The sequence below is a fragment of the Canis lupus genome, chromosome 24 (genome assembly GCF_048164855.1).
Source record: "Canis lupus baileyi chromosome 24, mCanLup2.hap1, whole genome shotgun sequence".
Classification (NCBI taxonomy): domain Eukaryota; kingdom Metazoa; phylum Chordata; class Mammalia; order Carnivora; family Canidae; genus Canis; species Canis lupus.
The window spans coordinates 8,404,169-8,428,030 of record NC_132861.1 but is presented as its reverse complement, the minus strand read 5'-3'; the positions used below and the strand labels follow the sequence as shown (position 1 = coordinate 8,428,030).

General features: G+C 36.7%; 1 protein-coding gene across 13 annotated transcripts in view; it reads right to left on the bottom strand.

Moving 5' to 3' along the window:
- The window catches only part of STARD13 (StAR related lipid transfer domain containing 13), a 513,518-nt gene that overhangs the window by 361,663 nt on the left and 127,993 nt on the right, over positions 1-23,862 (bottom strand). For 9 of the 13 annotated variants that reach the window (XM_072795476.1, XM_072795479.1, XM_072795482.1 and 6 more), the window contains one exon: positions 16,970-17,104. In XM_072795476.1, coding sequence (XP_072651577.1) covers positions 16,970-16,999 — 30 coding nt within the window. In that variant the 5' untranslated portion in view covers positions 17,000-17,104. Of the gene's footprint in view, positions 1-13,864; positions 13,941-16,969; positions 17,105-19,351; positions 19,532-23,862 lie in introns of those variants that run through there. The other 4 variants (XM_072795474.1, XM_072795475.1, XM_072795486.1 and 1 more) reach the window with 3 other exon arrangements.

Below are 23,862 nucleotides of genomic sequence, written 5' to 3'. Positions count from 1 at the left end.
AAAATGTGATACTGGCTGAGCTACGGTTGAAAATTCACCCATTCCAGGCTAGGGAAAGGGCAAAAGCTATTATTTGATAGTAAAGCATCAATTAAAAGGTGCCTAATGTATCATAGAACTCATATCACATAAATAATCAAGGATAGAGTTTCAGAGGATCAGGAAAAAAGTGTCAGAATCTTGGACGGTGTTGGCTACTTCTTTTAGCCTTCAAAGAAAAGGATGGCCTGCAGCCTAATCAGGCAGGTCTGGAAGCAGAGAGGAAAAGGGATTCAGTCCTTACTAAGAGTCATCCTTTCTGCCTGTGCATGGCACTCTAAAATGGTCAATAGCAGATAGCCATGTGTCTTTTGGGATGGCAGATATATAAATCTCTGCCCCTTGCTGAAGTTAGTGCAAGTGAAAAACACAATGGGAAAACAGATTGAGACCCTGGTGAGCCAGGGTGCCAGAGGATCATTTCCAAACACTACATTCTCTGACTAACAGAAAACTACTACAACTCCTCTAGAGAAGTTCTCCCCAGGACTCCTACCACTATGAGGATTAGGATCTGCAGGATGTTAGCTCATTGTCTCCCAGTCTGAGATCCAGATGGCTTGGGGCAGCGGCAGAGCATAAAGGCAGACTGCTCAGAGGAAGAAGCAATGAAGGCTGGAACCAGAGTGGTGGGCCACAGGAGTCAATCCAGAAAATAGTCAAGAAATAAACAGCCCACCAGTCCTAGCAAGAAACCCAGTGGCATTGCCAGAGAAATGCCAAAGCTCACCAAATAGACCTGAGAATGCCCAAATTACAAGACAGTTTACAGGCACCAAACCTGCACCAACAGCCAGGAGGAACTGAAATATTTATAGCTGTTAGGATGAAAGCCTCCCCAATGTTAACCTGCCATGTAGGACAATGGAAAGGGAGTTCCTCCCAGAAAACAGTGAGAGGCCAGCCAGATTTTTAAACAAAGAACCCCCTCCACTGCTAGCTCAGAGAGTCCTTGTACTCTTTGTCCAGCCTGAGATAATTGCTATGAAACTGAGATCATTATTTAGTGATCACCCTTCTCTCCCTTTGCCAAATAGAAGTTTTGTTGCAGCAAGTGTTTTCTCTCTGCCACTGTTAACTAGTAGTATTAAATATAACATTTAGCCAGAAGTTGCCTAAACATGAGAAGCTAGTTTAGACACAACCAAGAAAAATATAACTTAGAGATTCTGGAATTAAAGTTGAAAACAGTAACTGGATGAGCCTACATATGAGCTATTTCCCTTTAGAGTGGAGGTAGAGGCAACTTTCTTTTTATAGGTATATTTGCATTATATTAACCAGGGCCCTTTGGGGAATTTAAAAGTGGGAAGGAAGGTACCTATGGATGCTGGGCAGCCAAGGAATGCAAATGTAATGCAAGATGTAGTTAACCTGTGTTTTGTTCAGCCCAAAATCTCTTTGGGAACTATCTCTTCCCCATTCTGAGTCCAAGTGGTTTGGGTGGGGCCAATCCCATCTCCTAGGTTCTAGGAACAGGCATATCCCAGGACTCTGGCCAGTTAAGTACTTTATTTCTTCAGCCACAGTGATTAAGTCCAGGTATAGTCACATAATCAAAGCCAGGCCAACAAAAGCTGTCCCTTGGCCTTTTGTTGGAGCTGTTGAAAACTAGACATTTGTATTTCTTCCTTAGGAATGCCAGTTGCTAATACAGTGTAAACCCAGAAATGTTGCTAGTCATTTTTTGCTACATTGTGGGGAGAGCCTAATATGGCTCCCGATAATGGAGCCAAAAGCTAATTTAGTAAAGCAGAATGATGAGTGAAAGAGTCTTCTTTTGAGCTCCTGGATCTAGCCATACCTAAAGCTAGACAGATAAGTTCTAGCTTTCCAAATTATTTGAATCAATAGATACCTTTTTGTAAATTAGAGTTAACCTTTCGCCTTTTCAAAGAACAGAATCTTAATGAGCACAACCAAATAAAGCGATTTTTATTTAATTTAATTTTTTTAAAAGAAATCATTGAATATGCATCTAAAACAATACTTTCTTTAAAAAAAACAGTGAATTTCTGGAGTTCAGGATATATATATATATTTTAACAAATATATCAGGACAGAAGTCATGAAGGAATCTGTGGTGGAAAAAAAAAAAATTAGAACCTGAGGTAGCATTAGAAGGTAATTAAGGTCACAAAAATCTGTTCTAGGGGGAAAATCCACTGGACAAAGTAATGAGAGCCAATCATTTATTATATATATCCTATTCACATTCAAATATTGCCATAAAAGGCACTATGTAATAAAACCACTAAAGCAAGTTAAAAATAAAAAGATCCAAATCATAAAGTTTAGGAGAGAGTTGAACTGACAATCCTTGGTTGAGTTTCTCTTCTAGAATCAAATACAAAAAATTTGTCTCTGAGCTTCTAAAAAGGCAAAGCAAGAGGAGTATTGAGAAGTTCTGTAGCATGGTTATCTTAATTAAAGGACATAGTTCATCAGAGAGAAATTATCTTATTTCTAGCACTAAAACCCAGAAATAATTTATTACCTAGCTCTCCATACACTAGCACTGAATAATATAATTGAGAGTCTTTAACAGAAGCTTCATAAGAGATGCAGAAATATCTTTTTTATGGCTATTATAGAAAAAAACTGACCCTTAATTAAAGCTCAAAGGCCCTTGTTAAATTATAAATCTGTGAAGGCAATTCTGGATGGAAGATTAAAATAATGAAGTACACATGATCTGTTCTTGGTCATGTGGCCTGATATATGAGCAGATTTTATAAATCTGCTTGTGTATCAGTATTCTTGGTGAAAAGCAGATGAGAGTAACGTGTCCCTTAAGACCACTCCCCATGATCATCTGTTGACTCATAAAAGCTCATAATAAAAGTTACTCAGAAAACCACTAGAAACTAAAGATTAAGATCAATTAAGGAAATTAAGTACCTAAAGCAGATTGCTGACTAAAAAGATATCTGTGTGCACAAAACCCCCATCAGGTGAGCAAAGTTTTATCACAAAAATCAAAGTCTTGCATTTCTTCCAAGATGCAGAGTAATAAGTAGTGTAAGAACATATATAGCAAAGAGCTTTCATTACTGAGTCTTAGAGAAGAGATAGAGTCCCTAGAACAAAGAAAGATGCTTTTTTAATTTAATACTTGTTATCATTCCACAGCTATAGCCTTAGTTGAGTTCCTGTAACACTTCAATCAGACTTTTGCATGATCTTTCTCTCCAGGTTCCCTGCTCGTGGATCAATTCTTCCTTCTTCTGAATTACTCTGACCATGTTGATACATTCTTTATAGGACCTACTGTGTTTTTTAAATGCTCTAAAATAAAGACTGTGTTGTACTTATACAAATCCTTCTTTAGGTTTTCTAATTTCTTTAATCTTCCTGGGTTTTTTTTTTCCCCTTTGTTTTTCCCATTCTATCAACCTCCCTAATGTCTCCCTTTTCTGCCTGGAATATAATCTGCCTCCCAACTAGTCAGAGTCCTTTGGCCTATGTAAATACCCTCATATTTCCACAGAAGGCAGGGAACTCTCACTCATGCCCCTGGAGGGTTAGGAGGGTAGGAATACTTGTAATCCCTCTTTCCTTCCCTCATTTAGTTCTTCCCTCTGGAGGACCAGGGACTTACCCCAGGGGCTGGTAATCCACAGCCCAGGGCCTATTTTTGTACAGCCTACACACATCCACATGTTTCACATGGTTGGAAAAAATGAGAAGAATGTTTTATGACACATGACATTTATATGAAATTTAACATTTCATGCCTACATTATGAATTGAATTGTATCTCCCCCGAATTCATATAATTCCCCACACTTCAAAATGTGACCTTAATCTGCAAAAGGGTCATTGCACATATAACTGATTAATACCAGTTATGTTGGAGTAGAGTGAGCCCCAGTGGTCCAAGATTACTGGTATGCTTACAAAAAGGGGACATTTGGACAGAGCTGTGTACAACAGGGAGAACGTCAGGTGAAGATGAAGGCAGGGTGATACTGCTACAAATTACACAATGCCAAGATTGCCACCAAACCACCAGAAACTAGGAGCAAGGGATGGAGCAGATTCTCCATCACAGCACCTTGGAAGGAATCAACCTTGTCCACACCTTGGACTCAGACTGCTAGCCTCCAGAAGTAATACATTTTTGTTGTTTAAGCTCCCCATTCTTGTGGTACTTTGTTACAGCAGTCATAGAAAACTAATACAACAGCCATCTTAATTTATTTATATGTTTACAGTGTTGCTCTCATGCAACAGCAGAGTTGAATAGTTCAAACAAAAACCATATGGCCTCCAAGCTTAAAATATTTACTATCTAGCCCTTTATAGAAACAGTTTGCTATTCTTGATTTATGAGATTGGTAAAATAGGAGACAGGGTCACTAGGCAAACACAGTCCATTCTCCTTGTACCTCCCCTTTGAGAACTGTCTGCTAATTCTTCCAAAGAGAGGTCTGGAAATATCCAGCTGATCTGCCTGGGACTTGTAAATTCCATGCAGGATAAAAGTAAGGGGGGAACAAGAAGGCAATTTGGTGTTCAAGGCACTGTCTACAATCCAGCCTTATCAGCAGTAGAGATCTCATTTTGATCTCTTTCTGACACCTGTATGTATTTTCTCAATTGGTCTCAAATCTGGAGGAGAGTTATGGGATTTACTGGCCTCCACTAACCTCATTTTCTTCTTCCTCATAGCAAAAGAGTGTTGGAAATTTCATTTTCTTCTTGAAGTCTCTCCAAAAGGAAATGAGTGCTGATTTATTTTTTAACCTGGCCATATCCTCTATGAATAGGCAATTCTCATGACTCATTCTTAAATTCTAGGCCACATCAAACCACTTGCACTAATGCTCACAGTTTAGATTTTTTATGCTATGCTAAGACATTATGTGTTTATATAAGTATCCTGGATGTCCTTTTACAGAATAGATCTAAATTACTATAACCTCCCCCAGATTTTAAACTCCTGAGAAAGCTTTGATTTAACTTGAGGTCTAGTTTATTTAATAACCAGCACAATACTGCACTAATTAATGTGGTTTCCTTCATTAATAAGAAAGACCCTACTAGTCCACGGCCAACAATTTTTGGAAAAGACTGATGATAATATGTATGTAGTTTGAAAAATATGTTAAGCACTAATAAAAAATATCTAGAAATATACCTAAGAACAAAAACTCAGTATCTAATTTGTCACCCATAGCTTGCCATTTCCTCACTGATATACATGGAAAATGCCCAATACAAACAAATTCTGACATCCTATGGAGGGAGAAGCTTGAAAAATAATAATATAAAATGAACAATTGGTAAAAGACCTTGAAACTCAGGCAGAAAAATCTGGCTTTGAGTCAATACATGTTCACAAATGTTAACTGAGAAAATGGAGTTTTTAGGAAAAATTGTTCCAGCAACTGTGAACATAGAGATCTTAGCTTGATAACCCAAACTATGACATGTCTAGCCAGAAGGAAGGAAGGGCAGTGGAGACCAGCAAAATCTATCGGCTGGAGAGATCTAAGGATTTTCAGAGAAATAACTCATCCAAAGGCAGGACAGCTGAGTTCAAATTCAACGGCGGCACTGCTAGAAGAATGCAACAACTGGGGAGCAATGTGGGACATGCTACCTGGACACTTCTCTGGCTCAGCCCCTGTGGATCCCTCAGGGAGAAATACAATAAAAAGGGAGTAAAAATGAAAAGAGTAGTTTCCATAAAGACTCTATTGAGGGCAATGTTTAACAGCATTTGTAACAATGGAAGCCAGGGGTGGGACAAAGGGCACTTCCTCTCTAAGGGGTGACTTTGCTCCTGGAGCTCTGGGCTGTACCCAGGAATAGCCAGGCGCTAGACCAGACAAATGACAGAGATAACACTTGGGTAGCCTCAGTACCTTTGGAGGGGTTCAGCTGCTTCATCAAATAGGCAGTGATAAATCACATCATGGATTCCAGATTGGATCACAAAATAATAAAAACAGTGCCTGCCACCATATAACCAACAAATCTAAGTCTCAAACATATGTGCACTCCTCTCTCATACTCCACCCTCCTTCTCTCTAGGATTCCTAGAGGAAAAAAAGACCCTGACACTCCTGGAACTGGTTGGCAGGAATCGTAGAGTTGGACTTGCATGGAAACAGCTTTAAAATGAATGTGTGGTTACAATTCTGGCCTCCAGGTTGCATGGCCTGGAAAACGCAATTTATAAAGATGTAAAGGAGAAGGAACCGTGGGATAAAAGCAAACACTAAAGTGCTTGTCCTGTTAAATATCAGCTGTGTGACTTTGGTCAAGTCATTTAGATGTTCTGGGCTTCAGATCCTATATCAAAGAAGTGGAATCTTTTAAATGCCCTGACAAGGTCATTGTGAAGCTCATATGAGATCCTATGTGAGGAAAACCCCTATACTCTAATAATAAAGTGTCATTATTTTAATTACAACTAGTATTGCAGAACAGGCTATTTATAAAAGATTTTGACTACACTGATTTCCAGTTGTCACCTGATGTAAGATGTGTTTGTGTCTTCCAAAGCCATTTTCTAAGTAACTTTTCTCAAATATACAACTGTTTCAGCAAAACATAGAACTCCCTCACATGACTGGTTTTAGGAGCATCCATATGTCTGTGTACTCCAAAGGAACATAACTGGGAAAATGCTGCTGTGGCTGACACGGGAGAAATGAAAGGTAGGAAAGCCTTTTGGGCAGTAGAAAGTGTGAACCATAAAAATCTTGGCCTTATTTTAACATTTCTTCCAGAGTATAGGAGAGTCGATGTGTGATCCTATTGGTAGTGATGGTTCCACTGGGAAATCTTAAGTTTAAATTGTCTGCTAATCTCTATTTTGTGTGTCCAAGAACAGCCATTTTTCACTTTTATGAAGCCACCAAAAGCCTATATTGAGAGAGAAAAAACTAATTATTGAGCAGTCCATGCCCTCACCCTAAATATATAATGAGACTAATAGTTGAAGGCTCTAAAGATGAGTAATAATAGGGCAGCCCAGGTGGCTCAGCGGTTTAGTATCACCTTTGGCCCAGGGTGTGATCCTGGAGTCCTGGGATTGAGTCCCACATTGCGCTCCTGGCATGATAGAATTTTCCCTGGTAGCTCATCTCCACAGAACAGTTCTTTCTTTAGCCAGTAATAATAACCCATGTATGCATATGAGTTTCACAATTAACAAAGCACTTCATAAAGATAAAAATTACTTTATTGCAGAAAGGAGATTTGGGAGCTCACTTAAACTCAGGGATGTTATGCATATCAGATTCAGGATGTCTCTTTGCCCTTTAGATTAATACCTTCATGGAGTTTTTAGGGTCATCTTCTTTGGAATTCACCTTTTCTTCATCTCTTGCCCTCAGGGCAGAGTTGTTTTTCTTACTTACCTTAAGAAAACCAAGATCATCTGTGAATGCACTCCAAGTTTATCCTTTAATTCAAAGTAGCAACCCCTTCCAACTTCCTAAAGCCTAACTCAGTAAGTTGTACCCCAGTCACATAAATCTTCCCTTCATCAATCTATTTCTTGGGAATAACTGTCCAAAGTTAGGCAAATCTCTTAAATTTCTCTCATTGTTTTGTATTGCTTTCTCTGACTAGGTTCTATAAGATAATTTATGTACTTAGAATAATTTACTTGTAAATAAACAAATAAATGGCTTTGGTTTTTCATCATGTTTTTCCTCCTGGCTTATCACTCAGTACTGCTCTGACCGCCTATGGCTATTGAGCATCTGGAATGTGGCTAGTCTGAATGGAGGAAAGCTTTAAGTAAAAATACACAGTAGATTTTGAGACCTTAGAACCCTCCCAAAGAGAAAATCATATTTTATGGATAATTTTGTGTATTGATTACAGGTCAAAATGGTAACATTTTAGATATACTGGTTTCAATAGATTATTAAAATTAATTAATTTTACCTGTTCCTTTTACTTTTTTTGTTTAAGTGGCTGTCAGAAAATTTTAAATTACCTATGTGGCTCACATTATCCTTCTATAGGCAACATTGACCTAGAGCTTTCAACTTTATGTCCTAGATCTTTATCTGAGCTCTGCCACCCCCTGTCCCCTGCCTCTTCCCACCCCACCCCCCAGGATCCAAGCCCAATCTCCTGATCTATTTTCTTTTCTCACAGGCACTAACATCCCCATTGAGCTAGCAATTCTTTTTGATTACCTCTATTTTAGCCAAAGAAGAGTTTCTCAGATTGTGTATGTTGAGGAATAAGTCTGACACTCATAACAAGTATGCTGTCCCTTAAGTTATTAGAAAGAAAAAAAAATGTTTTTTTATTCCTTAAATAATGTTTGGAGACAAAACAAAGTAAGCAAAGCAAGGGCAGAATATTCACAGATATTCCTGCTGGTCTTGGAAAGCAGAACCGACTTCCCAGAAAATTACATCCAGTAAGGCAGTGCTACATGGAGTGAAACAAATTTAGTCTTGCTATTCAAGGGAGTGCATAAAGGTTCCTCTGAGAGTGTGGAGTTAATAAAAATGGATGGTGAAACGGGTTGTATTTTTCTTGAAGGAAGTTCATAGGTAGTATCAATCCAGCCCAAGGGAGCAATGGGGCTGAATATTTTCCAAGTGCTTGACATAAACAGCAAAACTTATACTCTCTATTGTGGTTTACCATTATTTTTTACACTTCTGATATTTTTATGGACAAATCAATCCGTGCACAGACACATTTACAACAAACCATTGTTAATCTCTGATGTATTCAAACTTAATTTAAAATAATCAGAATATTTAAAGAACCACCTACCACCCTGTCTCCATGTCCGATCTACCTACTGCCCCCTCCTGGCCATGCTTTCTTGCTCTGGCCTGAAGTTTTGCCTGGACCCTTTAAAAATACTTGAACCTTTTAGAGAAGCAGTGAAAAGGCACTTGTGGGAAAACAAAGTATTTAGGGGCTGGTCTTCTGACTTCTGTGCCCCTGCCTCTGAAACACTTTCTTATGCATGGCCTGATTTCCTTTTATTTCACTGTGCTACATTGTCAGAATTACCCAACCCCACCATAGATGTATTTTGGGTTAAGGAAGAATCTTTTAACAACGTAAATATTCCTGAGAGTGCTAAAGGGCTTTCAGTCATTTACACATTACTGTGAATTTATTCAAATTGCCTCTCTATTCACAGTGATTAGCAGCCCACTCACTGCTTGTCTTCCTCAACAATACGGACAGAAATCTAATTTCAAAACAAAGGATTAGAAAGCTGCCTACATGTGGCTACTTCTTAAGTCTACCAAGAAATTAACATTTTATCAGCTAAGAAAGTCATGTCAAGTCTTTCAAGACATTTCATTTTGGGGTAGCAAGTTCATTGCACTCTTTTTGTAGTGGAACCGCCTCTTGGACTTCCTCTAGTAAAATGATGTGAAAGTAGGAAGCTTTATGGAAACTTCATTTCTACTTCATGGAGTTAAGGGGTGGGATGGAACAAGGGTTTATGGTCTGTGATCTTAACTGTGGGGAAGAACATTTCATTTTTGGTGGTAGGTCTTTGAAGAGGGCGGGGAAGATAGACTATGTAAGTCAGGGGTCATTGGAACAGTTCAGTAACTCATCTCTGCCACTCACTCTCCAGGAACTCTTGTGTCATTTTTAAAGAACATGTATTTCAGGACAATGACAATCATGACTAAAATTCAGTCACTTCTAATGCTCTGTATATCTTGATAAAGACTTTACTGGATATTTAAAGTCTTTAAGGTTGTTTATGGACCAAGTCCATTTATAGCACCTAATCAGATCCTACCTATCCTGTTTTCCACCAGTCCTTTAATATTACAACACATGCCCAACTCCAAAAGCCACAGAAAACATGATCCTTGATGGCTTAAATGTTCTTAATTCCTGTCCCAAGTTCATAACACAGAAAATCAACAATGGAGAGACTTTGAAAATTTAGGAAATCATTATTTCTCCAAACTTCTTGTAGGAAATGATGTATTAGCAACACTTCTAAGCCCTACATTCAGGCAACCCAACATAAAAAGAGTAATCTTGGGCAGCTCGGGTGGCTCAGTGGTTTAATGCCGCCCTTGGCACAGGGCCTGATCCTGGAGACCCGGAATTAAGTCCCACATCAGGCTCCCTGAAAGGAGCCTGCTTCTCCCTCTGCTTATATCTCTGCCTCTTCCTCTCTCTCTCTGTCTGTCTCTCTGTGTCTCTCATGAATGAATAAATAAAATCTTTAAAAAAAGAGAGTAATCTTTATAAAGTTCTACACAGAGTAGGCAATCAGTAAACATTTATTGACTGACTTGTCCAATTTACTTTTAAAATCACTGTGAAATATCCACCCTGCTTTACGTGCAAATGTATTTCTCTAAATGCCATCTCACCATAGATATTAAATCATTTTCAGATACCATCTAGTACACAACTTTGGCACATTACTTGCGTGCTACACAGGTCTGAGGAGTAGAGAATTTATTATAACAGTTAATGCTATTATCCATTCAAGCCATAGAGGAAATGTGTGTAATCAATAAAGGCTATAAAATAAACCAAAATGAAAGCCATGACTTTTTTAGATACCCCATGTTTAAAATACTTTTTAATAATTCAGAGAAAAAACATGTTTTGTTGGTAGCTGGGGTGATTTTATGGACAGATACATCTAGTCAGGGCTTCAAGAATGCAGTAGCCACAATGCGGCTTATGACTGCATATTTTCAACTGTACAAATGGGCTGAGTTCCTGAAACAGATATCGTTTTACACAGTCATGGCTCTGTATATATTAGCCCTGGTAAATACTATCTAAATCTGCAGGTGACAAAGGAAGGACCTAACGTTATTCTAGGATAGTTAGTCTGAACTTAATCATGGAACACAATATAAAGAACAGTGTTTTATTCTCTAGGATACTACTTAAAAAAAAAATAATGTATGGTCTCTATTTTACATGGGCTGGACCACTGTTTACATACAGATAATCCCTGGGAATTACCACCTCAGCCTGGTGGCCAAAGTAACTCTGCTTCCCTATAGTTGCTGCTACGAAGAGATGTTTCAAAAATTCTTCTCTTCTCTTTGACCACACAAAAATCCTCTGAACAACCCTACTATGGATTCCAAGTTATGTTGGAAATAATAGCAAGGAAGAAGTAACAAGAAGGATACCTACCCCCAGCATCACCACTCAAGGCTTCTTCTCTCCCCCATTTCCATGGCTACCTTTCTTCCAGCCAAGATACAGGATCATGTGCCTTATTCCATCTCAACTCCTAGACCCCAGTTATTTCTTAATTCTTCCTTAGCTCCCAGGAAACTCACTTAACATAAGGTGGCCTTCAAAGTATAGATAAACATTACTTGAGAACCACCACTTATCTGTGTCTTATCTCCCTCCAACACTCTTTTAGGAAAAATAAAAAGTACTGATAGGAGGATATTATGTGGAGCCCCCTTTGCTCATTATCTTTTTCTTATAATTTCCAATAAAAAGCCTTAGAAAAACTGTGGAGGGAAGAGTCATCTTTGCTGGGACTATTCATTTCTCATTAGTCAAGGAATAAAAGAAGTAACAGTTGAAAGCAAAGAAGGCAGCAATGGAAAGAACAACATGCTACCCAAATTCTAGTGCTCTCAGATAAAAAAAGAAAAGAGAAGTAACTAGAACTCTGACCTAGGTGGAAAAATTCTAGGAATTTCTCCTAGATAGAAAGTCTTTCTCCCCTACAACTCTTCCATTCTTGACATCCTAGAACCCATTTACTTCTTATGCTGTAAATGTATATCCATCTTCCTCTCCATTATGAAAACCCTACCACAACATTAGTCTAAATGCGTCTGAGTAGTAATTCAGGCCATTACCTCTGAGCAGACAGGAGACCCTAAAAGCAACAACTATATCCTGAAACATTTTATGAATGCACAGTATTTACAGTTACTATGCTAGGCACTTAAGTTATTGAGATAAGTGACAATCTGGACTTCAAATTTCTTCAAGTCTAATAAAGGGGAAAACAAAAAACATATACAGATAATATTGATGTGATAAATGCTAGAAAAACAGGGTCTTTCCTGCAGACTGAGTCTTTAGAACCTAGTAAAGTGAATCAGTGTGAAGAAGACAGAAAGGGAATTCCAAGTTAAAGGAACAACTGATCCAAACACAAGGAGTGTGAGATGGATCCCAAAGCAGTTTGATGTGGACAGAACCTGAGGTGAAAGGTGGAGGAGACAAGAGAAGAGAGACTGCAGAAGTTGGCATAGCTAAACTATGAGCAGCTTTGTCTAACATGACCAGAAATTTGATTTTATACCAAAGAAAATGTGATGATATTTAAGGATTTTCCATAAAACAGAGAAATGATAAGATTTAACTTCATAAAAGATCACTCTGTTTACATTTTGGATAACGGATGAGGGGTATATGACACCAATGACCAGCTAATAGGCAGCACTCCAGGTTAGAAATACCTGACCCAGAGCAGTGGCATTAGGGATCCAAAGGGGATGAATTTACATGTCATTAGAAATGTAGACTAGATAGGATTTGGTGACAGTGATTGTGAGTTTCAGAGAGAAGAATAAAACTAGAGTGACGTGTAGGTTTCTGGTCTGAATGATGAGCTGACTGGAGTGCCCTTCACTAACACAGGAGAAAATGGTGACGTTCAACACTTGACAGACTGAGTTGGAGGTCAATTAGAGATGCCAAGACAGGGTTCAGGAGGAAGATGGGGATACAGATACAGGTTATAGAGAACAGATCCTCTGGAGCTAGCCAGTCAGCACCCTACTGTTTTCTTCCCTGCCCAGAACAAAACTTCTGCATCAATGTCCTGCCCCTTCCATCCACTCACATGTTTGGGAAGTAAACAAATCAAAAACTGCTCATGAGTCATTGGCTTCAGAAATATGCCCAACTTGCTCTCTGAAGTTGAGAACAGAGCCAGAATAGCCCCAGATTTTCTACTGTTCACTGTTTGGCTTTGGGTTTCTCTTAAATACCTTTCTTACGGTTTTGGCAACTTGGCTGTCCAAATTTATGGCTTGGCCCCTGGACTTTTTATTGTTTCTGTCAAGCCAGCCTGGACCATCCCCTTAGCTATGTAGTAGCCTGTGCTAATCCAAAGTATTTTTTTAAATAATTAGAGAAAAAAATCCTCTTTGGTTGGCATTCACTGTTTCAAGGATTCACAGTTTAGTGTCAGAAGATACCTGTGTGCTAATTAGAAAAGGTGGGCCTTGTGCAGGGCATGCCATCTACATGTGTAGCTCTGATCTGGCTTCAGATTGAGCTTTTTGGCTCTTTGGTAAGAATGTTTATGCCCAGGGACACCTGGGTGGCTCAGCACTTGAGCATCTGCCGTTGGCTCAGGGCGTGATCCCAGGTCCATGGATTGAGTCCCGCATCGGGCTCCCTGCGAGGACCCTGCTTCTCCCTCTGCCTGTATCTCTGATTCTCTGTGTGTGCGTGTCTCATGAATAAATAAATAAATAATCTTTAAAAAAAATGTCTATGTCTAGTTTAAGTCCTGAACCAAAAAAAAAAAAAAAAAGTCCTGAACTGTTCTTGTGTCTCAATTATCCTGCAGCTACCATCAATAGCTTTTATGTTTTACTTTACCCTTAGGAAAGTAATACCTGTGAGGAACAGACATGAATAGTCCTACTAAGGTAGAAGCCCATATTCCCAACTTTGGTCCACTTCTAAAGTATATAGAAGTTATGACAAGCAATCAAGGGTTAAACACCTTTATCCTTTACTCTTTAACAGCACTAGCCCTGTGGGAAACCCATCATGACTGGGAGAGGTTTGCCCTCAGTATTTGGCAGCCACATTCAAAACTCAGCACATGTACCTCAGATATGTTCCACATGGCAGTGAATTATACACATCCAGGGCTTTATAGCTGAAATTGGATTTGGCACACTAGCCTAAGAAAACAAGAAAATGATAATAAGTCAGATGAATAAATGTACAGTAGGCCTTGCCACAAATCTGTGTGGAAGGATTTGTCTCCTACCTTTGAAGAAATTAGAAATTGGTGAATTCTCTATCTTATGAAGCCTCTGACTTTATGACATATTCAGAGGAAACAGAAGTAAGCTATGTCTTAGAAAGTATTGCCTAGAACAGGGAATAGCAAGGAAAGCTTCTAGAATACATTGTCCATCTACCTAAAGATTCAGATATAACAGCAAAAGCAGTTCTTCTGTCAAGCTGATCCCTGCTTGCATGCTCCATTTATAAGTAAATATCTTAGAAGGAATGCCCATAAACATATCGGTAGTGAAAACAGAGAACAGAAAAAGATTTTCAGAGGATATAAAGATCCCCATATTAACACTTCAGGCTATATATTCCTCTTCTCCACGCCCATGTCAGTGAGATTTGACTGAGGACTCAGATTATAATTTTGTTCTGAATGGGCCAAAAAATAAAATACTGCCTAACTCCTTACCTAATAATTTATAAAGTTACCCTATCCTGAATGAGCTAATTCAGAAATAAGTTACCTGTCCCAAGATAATTAAGAGGTTACTGTAAAAACAAAGTAACAAGAATGAAAAAAAAAATCAGAAAATCAGCTAAAAGAGGTCCCAAATGCCTCTTTAATAAATTACATTCTCTTAAAAGTCAATAGGCAATGGAATATAACACCACAGTAAAAATAATGGCTTTCCCGTTTTTAACTTTCACTGTTAATCCTTTTTAAAAAAAGCATCGATTTGTAATAAATGTTTTCTTCTTGGGCTGAGAAAGGTTCTGAGAAGAAAGCCTTATATAAAAGTTTGACACTATCTGTCAGTAATTCACCAAAAAAGAAAGAAAATCTGGATTGCAGTAAATATAATTAAGACGTACTATATTTTTCTTTTCCACTGACACATCATCATCATCCAAAGTCCCTAGTTTACCTTAAAGGTCACTCATGGTGTAAATTTGTGGATTCTGACAAAGGTATGGTGTCATGTATCTACCACTGTAGCATTATATAGAAGAGCTTCACTTACCTAAAAATCCTCCACGCTTTACCCATTCATCCTTCCCTCCCCACTGAGTTCCGGCAACAACTGATTGTTTTAGTGTCTCCATAGTTTGGTCTTTTCCAGGTCATGTAGATGGAATCATACAGTGTGTAGCCTTTTCAGACTGGCTTCTTTCATTTGTAATAATATTCATCTTTTTTCTTAAAGGCATTCTAAAATTTCCCCCAAACCCATGTATGTTGGTATGGCAAAGTGAGAAAGAGTAGGAAGGCTCACACTCAAGTACTAATTTTGCCACTCTGGGCAAGTCACTTTCCTTTACTAGGCCTTGGTTTTCTCAACTGTACAATCAGAATAACATTAATACCTATCTCACTAACTTTATAATATTGTTTTGAAGGTCAGGTTTCTCTTCTTAAAAAAATGGAGAGGTGCCTAGGTGGTACAGTCAGTTTAAGTGCCCAATTCTTGGTTTTGGCTCAGGTCTGATATTGGGATTGTGAGATAGAGCCACAACATTGGGCTCCTTGCTCAGTATGGAGTCTCCCTGGGTTTTTCTCTCTCTCTGCATCCCCTTCACACGAATCCTTCACATGTGTGCAAGCATACACGTGTTCTCTCTCTCTCTCTCTCAAATAAATAAATCTTTAAAAAACAGAAGTAATTATGTCCATGTTGCAGAGTTGTTGTATGAATTAAATAGGTAATGTGTGTGAAGGCTTAGCACTATGCCCAGAACATATTGAATATTTAATAATGGTAGCTGCCATGATATTTTTATTTTAATGCATGCTCAATACTTTTTATTTGACCCTCTAAAACTATTCTCTGCTTTTTACCATCTTGCCTGTGGGGCACAATTTCTAAATTGACTATCCTTCCCTCTGAATTTCCTGATGAGAGCAACAAATGGAAGGTCCCAGAGGACGTTAGAAATTGGGATTAGAAATTGGGATGGAGAGAGAGATGGGTCTTTACTCTCCGTGCCTTTTCTCTGTCATGCTGTACTTTGGTTATAGCTGCATTCCCCCTTGAAGGACAAAAATCTTGCTGGGCAACCATCTTAGAGTTGGCTTCCCTTTAACCTGAACCATCCCTATATAAGCAATCTCTTAAATCATCCTTTGAGGTAATTTAGCAAGTTTCTATTGTTCTCTGTCAGGAAGACACATAATGTTTGTCCTTCATATTTATTGGCAATTATTATTGTCTTTTTTAACATTGTAACAGCCAAAGCATCGTAAAATCAAGAACCATATGCAACTGTACAAAATCTTACAAGTTATTATTGACATCCCTCTACATCCAATACTAGTCAGAATTTATGAAGATATACTTTCAGATTCAATTTAAAAAGTGGATAAAATTATAGAGATTTGGAAAAAAAAGTTATAAAAGTTGTAAAATATCTTTAAGAAAGCCTGGTTGGTTTTTCCTTATTAAAAATATACCAAAAAATACAACAACAAAAAATCCCTGGGTATTAGCTTTGTAGCACAAAGACAATTATATAAAGTGCAGTTAATATTTGTAGCTGATGTCTCATAGATGTGTTCCCCAATGTGATACTTCATTTCTGATACCTCATTTCTGGAACTGTAGTGGGATATGGCCCATCCCAATAGGGAAGACTTTTATAAAAATAGTTCAAGGGTATTTTCACTTGCAGCAAGAATTCTCACTAATAACAAAGGAACTAGCTGAAGTGCATATAATCCTCTGCTATGGCTCTACATTTGACAACAAACTAACCATTTACCTTAACAAAATCACTGCCCACATTTTTTCCAATTTTATAAATATTAATTATATATATATATTTATTACAAATCATGTTATAATGAAAAACAGGTAACTTCAATGCTAAATTTAAAAAAAAAAAGTAATAGAGAATGTGCAAATATGGTGCTGACTTTGCTGTGTGAATGTGACATGACACTCCACCCAGAATATTCTGTAATAAAGCTACTTACTTTAGGTTTTGGTCGAGCTCCAGTTAACATCTGGTTTAGCACACCATCAAGATTCTGGATGTTTCCAGTTTTATTTCTACAAATTCCTTTCCTCTGATGACTTTTTTAAAGCTTACTCCTCAGATTTATAGAATTCTGTAGGAAACAATTTTAAGCAGGTTATTTTTTACATATAAAGAATTATTCCTAGCCAGTAATTAATCTAAATTAGTCAATAAAAATACATGTTTCTAAAATTAACATAAACCATGAGAATATTCCCCTATATTAATAATTTTTAAAAAACATTTATGATTAGGCTCAGTAAGATCAGCCTCAGTTAATCCTAAGAACTTTTTATAAATGTAAATTTATAAATTAAAAATACTTTTAATCTACCAAGATAAAATATAACACTATATTGGCATGTTATAAAACTTTCAAAAATGCAAAACCAAGTGTTTTTAAAATGGAAACTATAAGTTGTGGCTCATACAGAGCCACATTGTTCTTTTAGACTTTAAGATCTGTTTATTTTAACTAGGGAACAAATTATAAACTTACATATCTAAGGGTTAGCTATAGAATTAAAATTGCTAAAAACATATTAGCATAAAGAGAATCATGGGATCCCAGGGTGGCTCAGTGGTTTAGTGCCTGCCTTCGGCCTAGGGCGTGATCCTGAAGTCCCAGGATCAAGTCCCACATCGGGCTCCCTGCAAGGACCCTCTTCTCCCTCTGCCTGTGTCTCTGACTCTCTCTCTCTATCCCTCTCTCTCTCTTTCTCTCTGTGTGTCTCTCATGAATAAATAAATAAAAATCTTTAAAAAATAAAAGATAGGGATGCCTGGGTGGCTCAGCGGTTGAGCATCTGCCTTTGGCTCAGGGCATGATCCCACGGTCCCGGGATCAAGTCCCACATCAGGCTCCCTGCATGGAGCCTGCTTCTCCCTCTGCCTAGGTCTCTGCTGCCTCTCTTTCTGTGTCTCTCATGAATAAATAAATAATTTTTTTTTTAAAAGAGAGAATCCTAAACTTTTCAGATACAGTAAAAGTCCTTTTCTAGACTGTTGGATAAATCATCATTGAATTGGAATAATTAAGTTTGTCTTCATTAATTCTTCCTGCTGCTTGTAAGTCTTCCATATCTAAGTCCACATCTCTTCCACATCTGACAAGGCTCACAAGTTACTTAGATGCCTCTAGTGCAAAGTTCTATCCTGGTCTATTCCTTCTGGAAAAAGTATGAAGTTCTACAAAAATAAGGAAGGTTAGAAATGTGAATTTTCCATTTAACTAAAATTTTACTCATTGATCATCGGTTGTTTGGAGGCAGAATAAATAAAAGATCTAGAATAAAAAAGCTTTATTGACTTGTATGTGAATGTGGTACTGCCAAATGCTAATTATATAACCTTAGACTTAATTTCCGCAAATCTTATTTATTCACCTGTAAAACAATACTTTCTGACATTTATTGAACACTTCTTTGTGCCTGGCATATTTGACCAATGGAATATAAGTACATGGGAACCTGCCAAGTCTGAGTGGACTCATGAAATGTGTTACTTGGAAATTATATTTTTCTTACTCTTGATGCTTGCCACAACTCCCCTATTGGGAAAAGAACTATGATCTTGAGAACAAGAGTGATATGGTGATGATAATGGTAGATAATATATGTTTGACAGGCACTATTTTACATATTTACCTTTTTAAAACAATCACCTGGTTTGTTCCTACAATAGAAGTTTAGTAACTCAAAAATGTGTCCTAAATAAAAGGGTTTGAGGATAGAAGAGTGTATACATACTTCTGCCCATGAGAAAAGGCCATGAAGAAGCTGAAGAATGGGCCATGTCTTACTACAAGTACACACTGACTTTTAAAGGTATGAATTATTAAATTTTAAAAAAGCAACAAATAAGGACTACAGTGAACCGGCAGCCAATGGAGCTGACAATACAGTGAGTTGGCACTGGATTGATCAATGAGTGCTACTCTCTTATGATTATTGCTAATGTCTTTCTCTGCCACTGGTGTAGACAATTTGACAGATGCTTACAGGAACAACTCCCTGTGGGCTCATTTGTAAAATGAAGATGATGCTGGCACCTATTTCAATAGACTGCAGTGTATTGGGTGAATGCCCCTTAAGTACTGCTGCTGTTGCTGTTATTACAACTCAGCAGGTGAGGATAGTCATCTTCTGGAAGCTAGGGACTGTATCTTGTTCAGGAAAAAAAATAAAGATTTGCTAACAGAATATTAAGTACAAGATCCTGTGTATGGTACTTTCACATATATTACTTCATTTTCTTCTTCCAGCAATAATGTGAGGTAAGTCTTGTTCTGATTTTATAGAACAGTTACTAAAGAGAATAAGGTCTTGACGAGGCTCACATGGCAAATGAGAGCACTTGGCTCTCTTGATCCTTTTTAGTGAATTCTCTACTCCAGATTTCTCTTTGTATCCTTGCCCGGCCTCATCTCCATGACCTCTTCTGTCTAAATACCATCACAGGCCCTTGCTCATCTGGTTAACAGGATTGGGCTCCTCTTAGCCCTGTAGATAATGGATACCTGCAGAGATTAGGAAATGAGGCTGAAACTATACGAAGGAATTGACCTTAACAACCCAGCAGCTTCTAGAGCTCTTATGGCAAAGGTAGGGCCACTTACAGCACTCACATATTGATTATATGCTAAGGCACTTGATATTTTTGATGCTGTTATAAATAACATCTTTTTGAAAATTACATTTTCTACGTTCTGTAACAGGACACAAAAATTCAATTGATTTTTCTTAAATTGTGTTCAAAAATATATGTAAGGTCTCATTAATTTTATATATTTGGGATGTTGTCTTCATACTCTTATATCTGGGACTAATGATGCTTTTGTTTCCCTTTCATTCCTTGTATTTTTCTTTCTTTTATTTTCCTTATATACCTCTAATCAGTGTTGATGATGGTAAAAGAAGATATTCTGATCTTATTTCTGATTTTAAGGAGAATGCTTCCAACATGTCTCCATTTAAGTGTAATATTGACTGTATGGCTTTTGTTTTTGTGTTAATCAGGCAGTTCCTTTCTTTTGATCAAAATTTTTTTATATGTGAGAAGATGTTGAATTGTACTGAATGCATTTCTTCCATCTATTAAGGTAATCAAATTTTTCTTCTTTAATCTATTAATTTATAAAGCATATTAATCTTATATTAAGCCAAACATACATTCCTGTATTATATCATCAAAGTACCTTTAAAGTCTTTAAAGAAAGAAAAAAAATAAAGTCTTTAAAGATTATTTATCATAATGAATCTTGGAATTTATCAAATCCCCTTTAGATAACTGGACATATCAATGAACCATACTAAGATATTTATAATTATTAAATCATCCTTACATTCATGATATCAACTGTACTTGGTTGTGATAAGTAATTCCTTTTAATCTTATTCAGTTTGGTTAGCTACTGTTTTCTTTAGCATTTTTGCATTCATATTCATTTTTGTCCTCTATCAAGTTTTTAATCAAGATGTTGTTTCATAAAATAAATTGGAAGCTATGCATCTTTATAAATGAGGTTCAGAAAATTTGTATTGCATAAGAATTACCCATTTTTAAAAAATTTTAAAGAACTCACAGACCCTTGCAGGTAGGTATTTGCTTTTTTGAGAAATTGTTTATTTATCCCATTGACAATATATATTTCAATATAATATTATCAATTACAAAGTCTTTCAAATTTACTAGTAGACCTATCTACACTCCTATACTTTTAAAATCATATTATATCTGATATTATAGCCTCTTGTTCCTAATTTTATTTACGTTTTTAGGGGAAAGAGCCTAGGATTTAGATTAGACAGACTCAACACTAAGGCAGACAAGTCGATTGATTTGTTAGATCTCAGCTTAATCACCACTGCCTCTGAGAAACCTTGCTTCACTCCTGGGAGAGGTTTCTATGGATTTCTGTGCTTCCTCTATCAAACATTTGTTTCACAGTATTATTGCTTATTTAATGGGCAGCTTCAAAGTTAAACTGTAAGTTCTATGAGACTAAAGATGAGATATGTCTAGTTTACCACTAAGTACCTAGCGCAGTGTCTGAAACAGAATGAACACTCAGTAAATGTTTGTTTGGACAAACAAGTAGTTGTTTCCACGTTTTATTCTCTCTCTCCCATAACACCACAAGTTTTAATTGAATTCTATAGCTCCCATATCAAAAGAGCAGAAGAGTGTTTAAAAAGGCCAGCTCTGTACAATGGAATATTACTCAGCTATTAGAAATGACAAATACCCACCATTTGCTTCAACGTGGATGGAACTGGAGGGTATTATGCTGAGTGAAGTAAGTCAGTCGGTGAAGGACAAACATTATATGTTCTCATTCATTTGGGGAATATAAATAATAGTGAAAGGGAATATAAGGGAAGGGAGAAGAAATGTGTGGGAAATATCAGAAAGGGAGACAGAACGTAAAGACTGCTAACTCTGGGAAACGAACTAGGGGTGGTGGAAGGGGAGAAGGGTGGGGGGTGGGAGTGAATGGGTGACGGGCACTGGGGGTTATTCTGTATGTTAGTAAATTGAACACCAATAAAAAATAAAAAAAATAAAAAAAAAAATAAAAAAAAAAAAGGCCAGCTCTGGAGAGCTACAGCACAGGGTTCAAAGCTAGGCTCTGCCATTCATTAGCGTGTGACCATGAACAAATTACTTCACCTCTCTATACCTTAGTTGCTTCCCTATAAAACTAGAAACAATTATGTTGGATTGTAGGGAGTTTATATATGTAAAACACTTGAAACACTCTGGTACACAGTAAGTGATGAATTAATGATAGCTATTACTATGTTAGTACATGACAAGTAAATGAATGGATAAAAAAATATGAAACTATAAAAACAAAATATTTTCTCTGCTCTGGGTTTTTTGAAGATTAAATGATGAGAATTTTAAATAATGAAAACCATTTGAAGTATTTTATTAGAATGATTACAAATGGGAAGCCCCAGTGGCCACAAGAAAGAGAACTATTTTATTCTTTGGAAAAAAAATGACAGAGCCAGAGAAATATTTAATATGGTTTTGTTCTTATTTGGAGCAAAAACATTGGAATATTTTTCTTAAATTGAGATTTTTCTTTTATATTTTAGTCTCTACAGTACAACTAGTTTACTTCAACAGTTTAATGTTTTTTGTAACTATGAAATACCCAAATACAATTGTTCTTCAGACTTGATAGCTCTTATAGAAATAATTTCTCATTTTCCAAATGTTTTTTTACCTAGATCTTTATCCATTACTTGCTTTTTGTAGCTCATACATTATTCAAACAATGTCTCTTCATTTGTTTTTCTCTTAGAGAAAGAAATTTTAAAATGCTAACCTTCTAGTCATTTTCAAAGGTTGCCATGTATAAATCTTAGCCCCATAGTATTAGACTTCACTGATACAATAATCATTGAATATCTTCTCCTATATACAACTGAGTCATGACATAGAATTGCAAGAAACTAATAAGGAAATTTTCTTCCTAATGTGTGCCAAAATGTCATCTAAAGAGAAATTAAGAAAAAAATTCCTAAAATACTTACAATTACACAAAATATGCCAAAAATTGAAATGGTGTGCTGACATATAAAGAACAAATTATTTGACTCATTTTGCTCTTTTCAGGATAAAATAAATAAAAAATGGAAATACATACAGTAAATAATCCTTTTCTTTAAAAAATTCTAGGACATTTCTAAAATATAATATACAATTATCCTCATTTTTATATATTATTTAAAAGTGCAGAATGCCATTCTTTAATTTCCTCATTTGCAAAGAAGAATCTTACTAATTAACTGATTTGGAAATTGAAGACCATTACATTTAATTTTTTAGAGGAAAGCACATTTATAAAGAAACATCAGTATTTTAAAACATTTAAAATGCTGACTTAATATCCAGTTGCAACAACAGGCATAAATAATGTAATATCAGTTTCTGATCCCAAATATAAATGAAGTGAGCCAAAGGTCAAAGCTATGCATAGACTCAGTCACCTCTGCCATTTATTTTTCGAGTAGTAGATGTGTTCGGTATCTTAAAAGAGAAGCTTGTGTAATTAACCTTCAGGGAACATTAAAAACACAAAGAAGAAACTGAAAATTTTCCTGTGCTGAGCTCAAGTAGTTTGTATTGAATTCATTTTTGACAATGTCTCTAATCTGTTTTTCCTATAACTGGGACTAATTTACTTATCCTGCTAAAGTAGACTAAAAAAGACATACTTGATTCCAGATCCATCTGAGACAGGCCTTCCAGTTTTTTGTATTCCTACTGTTAGATATAACATTCCTCTTCTCTATCACAATAATGATAACTACTATTTATTTAGTGATTGTACTGAGTGTAGCAAAAGCAGGCTGCTGCCTAAATTCAGGTAATGCTTTCTTTGCTTATAGTTGTGTGACCTGAGCAAGCTACTTAAATTCTCAATGTCTCTGCCATCTCATTAGCTTAAAATAGTGATATTAATAGGACCTACTAATAGGATTTTATTTATTACTTCCCATTTTGTTTCTTGACCAATATTTTATCAAGAAACATTGTTAGGACTTCAGGAAGCCGGAGTTTGAATTGTATTATAATCTCTATAAGAGCTATGACTACTCCCTTACTGATGGATCAAGTACTACAAAACAGTCAGTAGAGACCCAACACATACAGACTAAGAAAAAAATGCCATGCTTATTGAAGAACTCAAACAGAATAAAACATAAGATATGAGAACACAGAAGACGCATTAGTACATAGAGTTCAACTTAACATAGTGACATGTGGGACAAGCTTTAGGAGTCTTGTGGTTTTGTCACTTGTACATAGTTGACTGCAATATCTACATCTTTC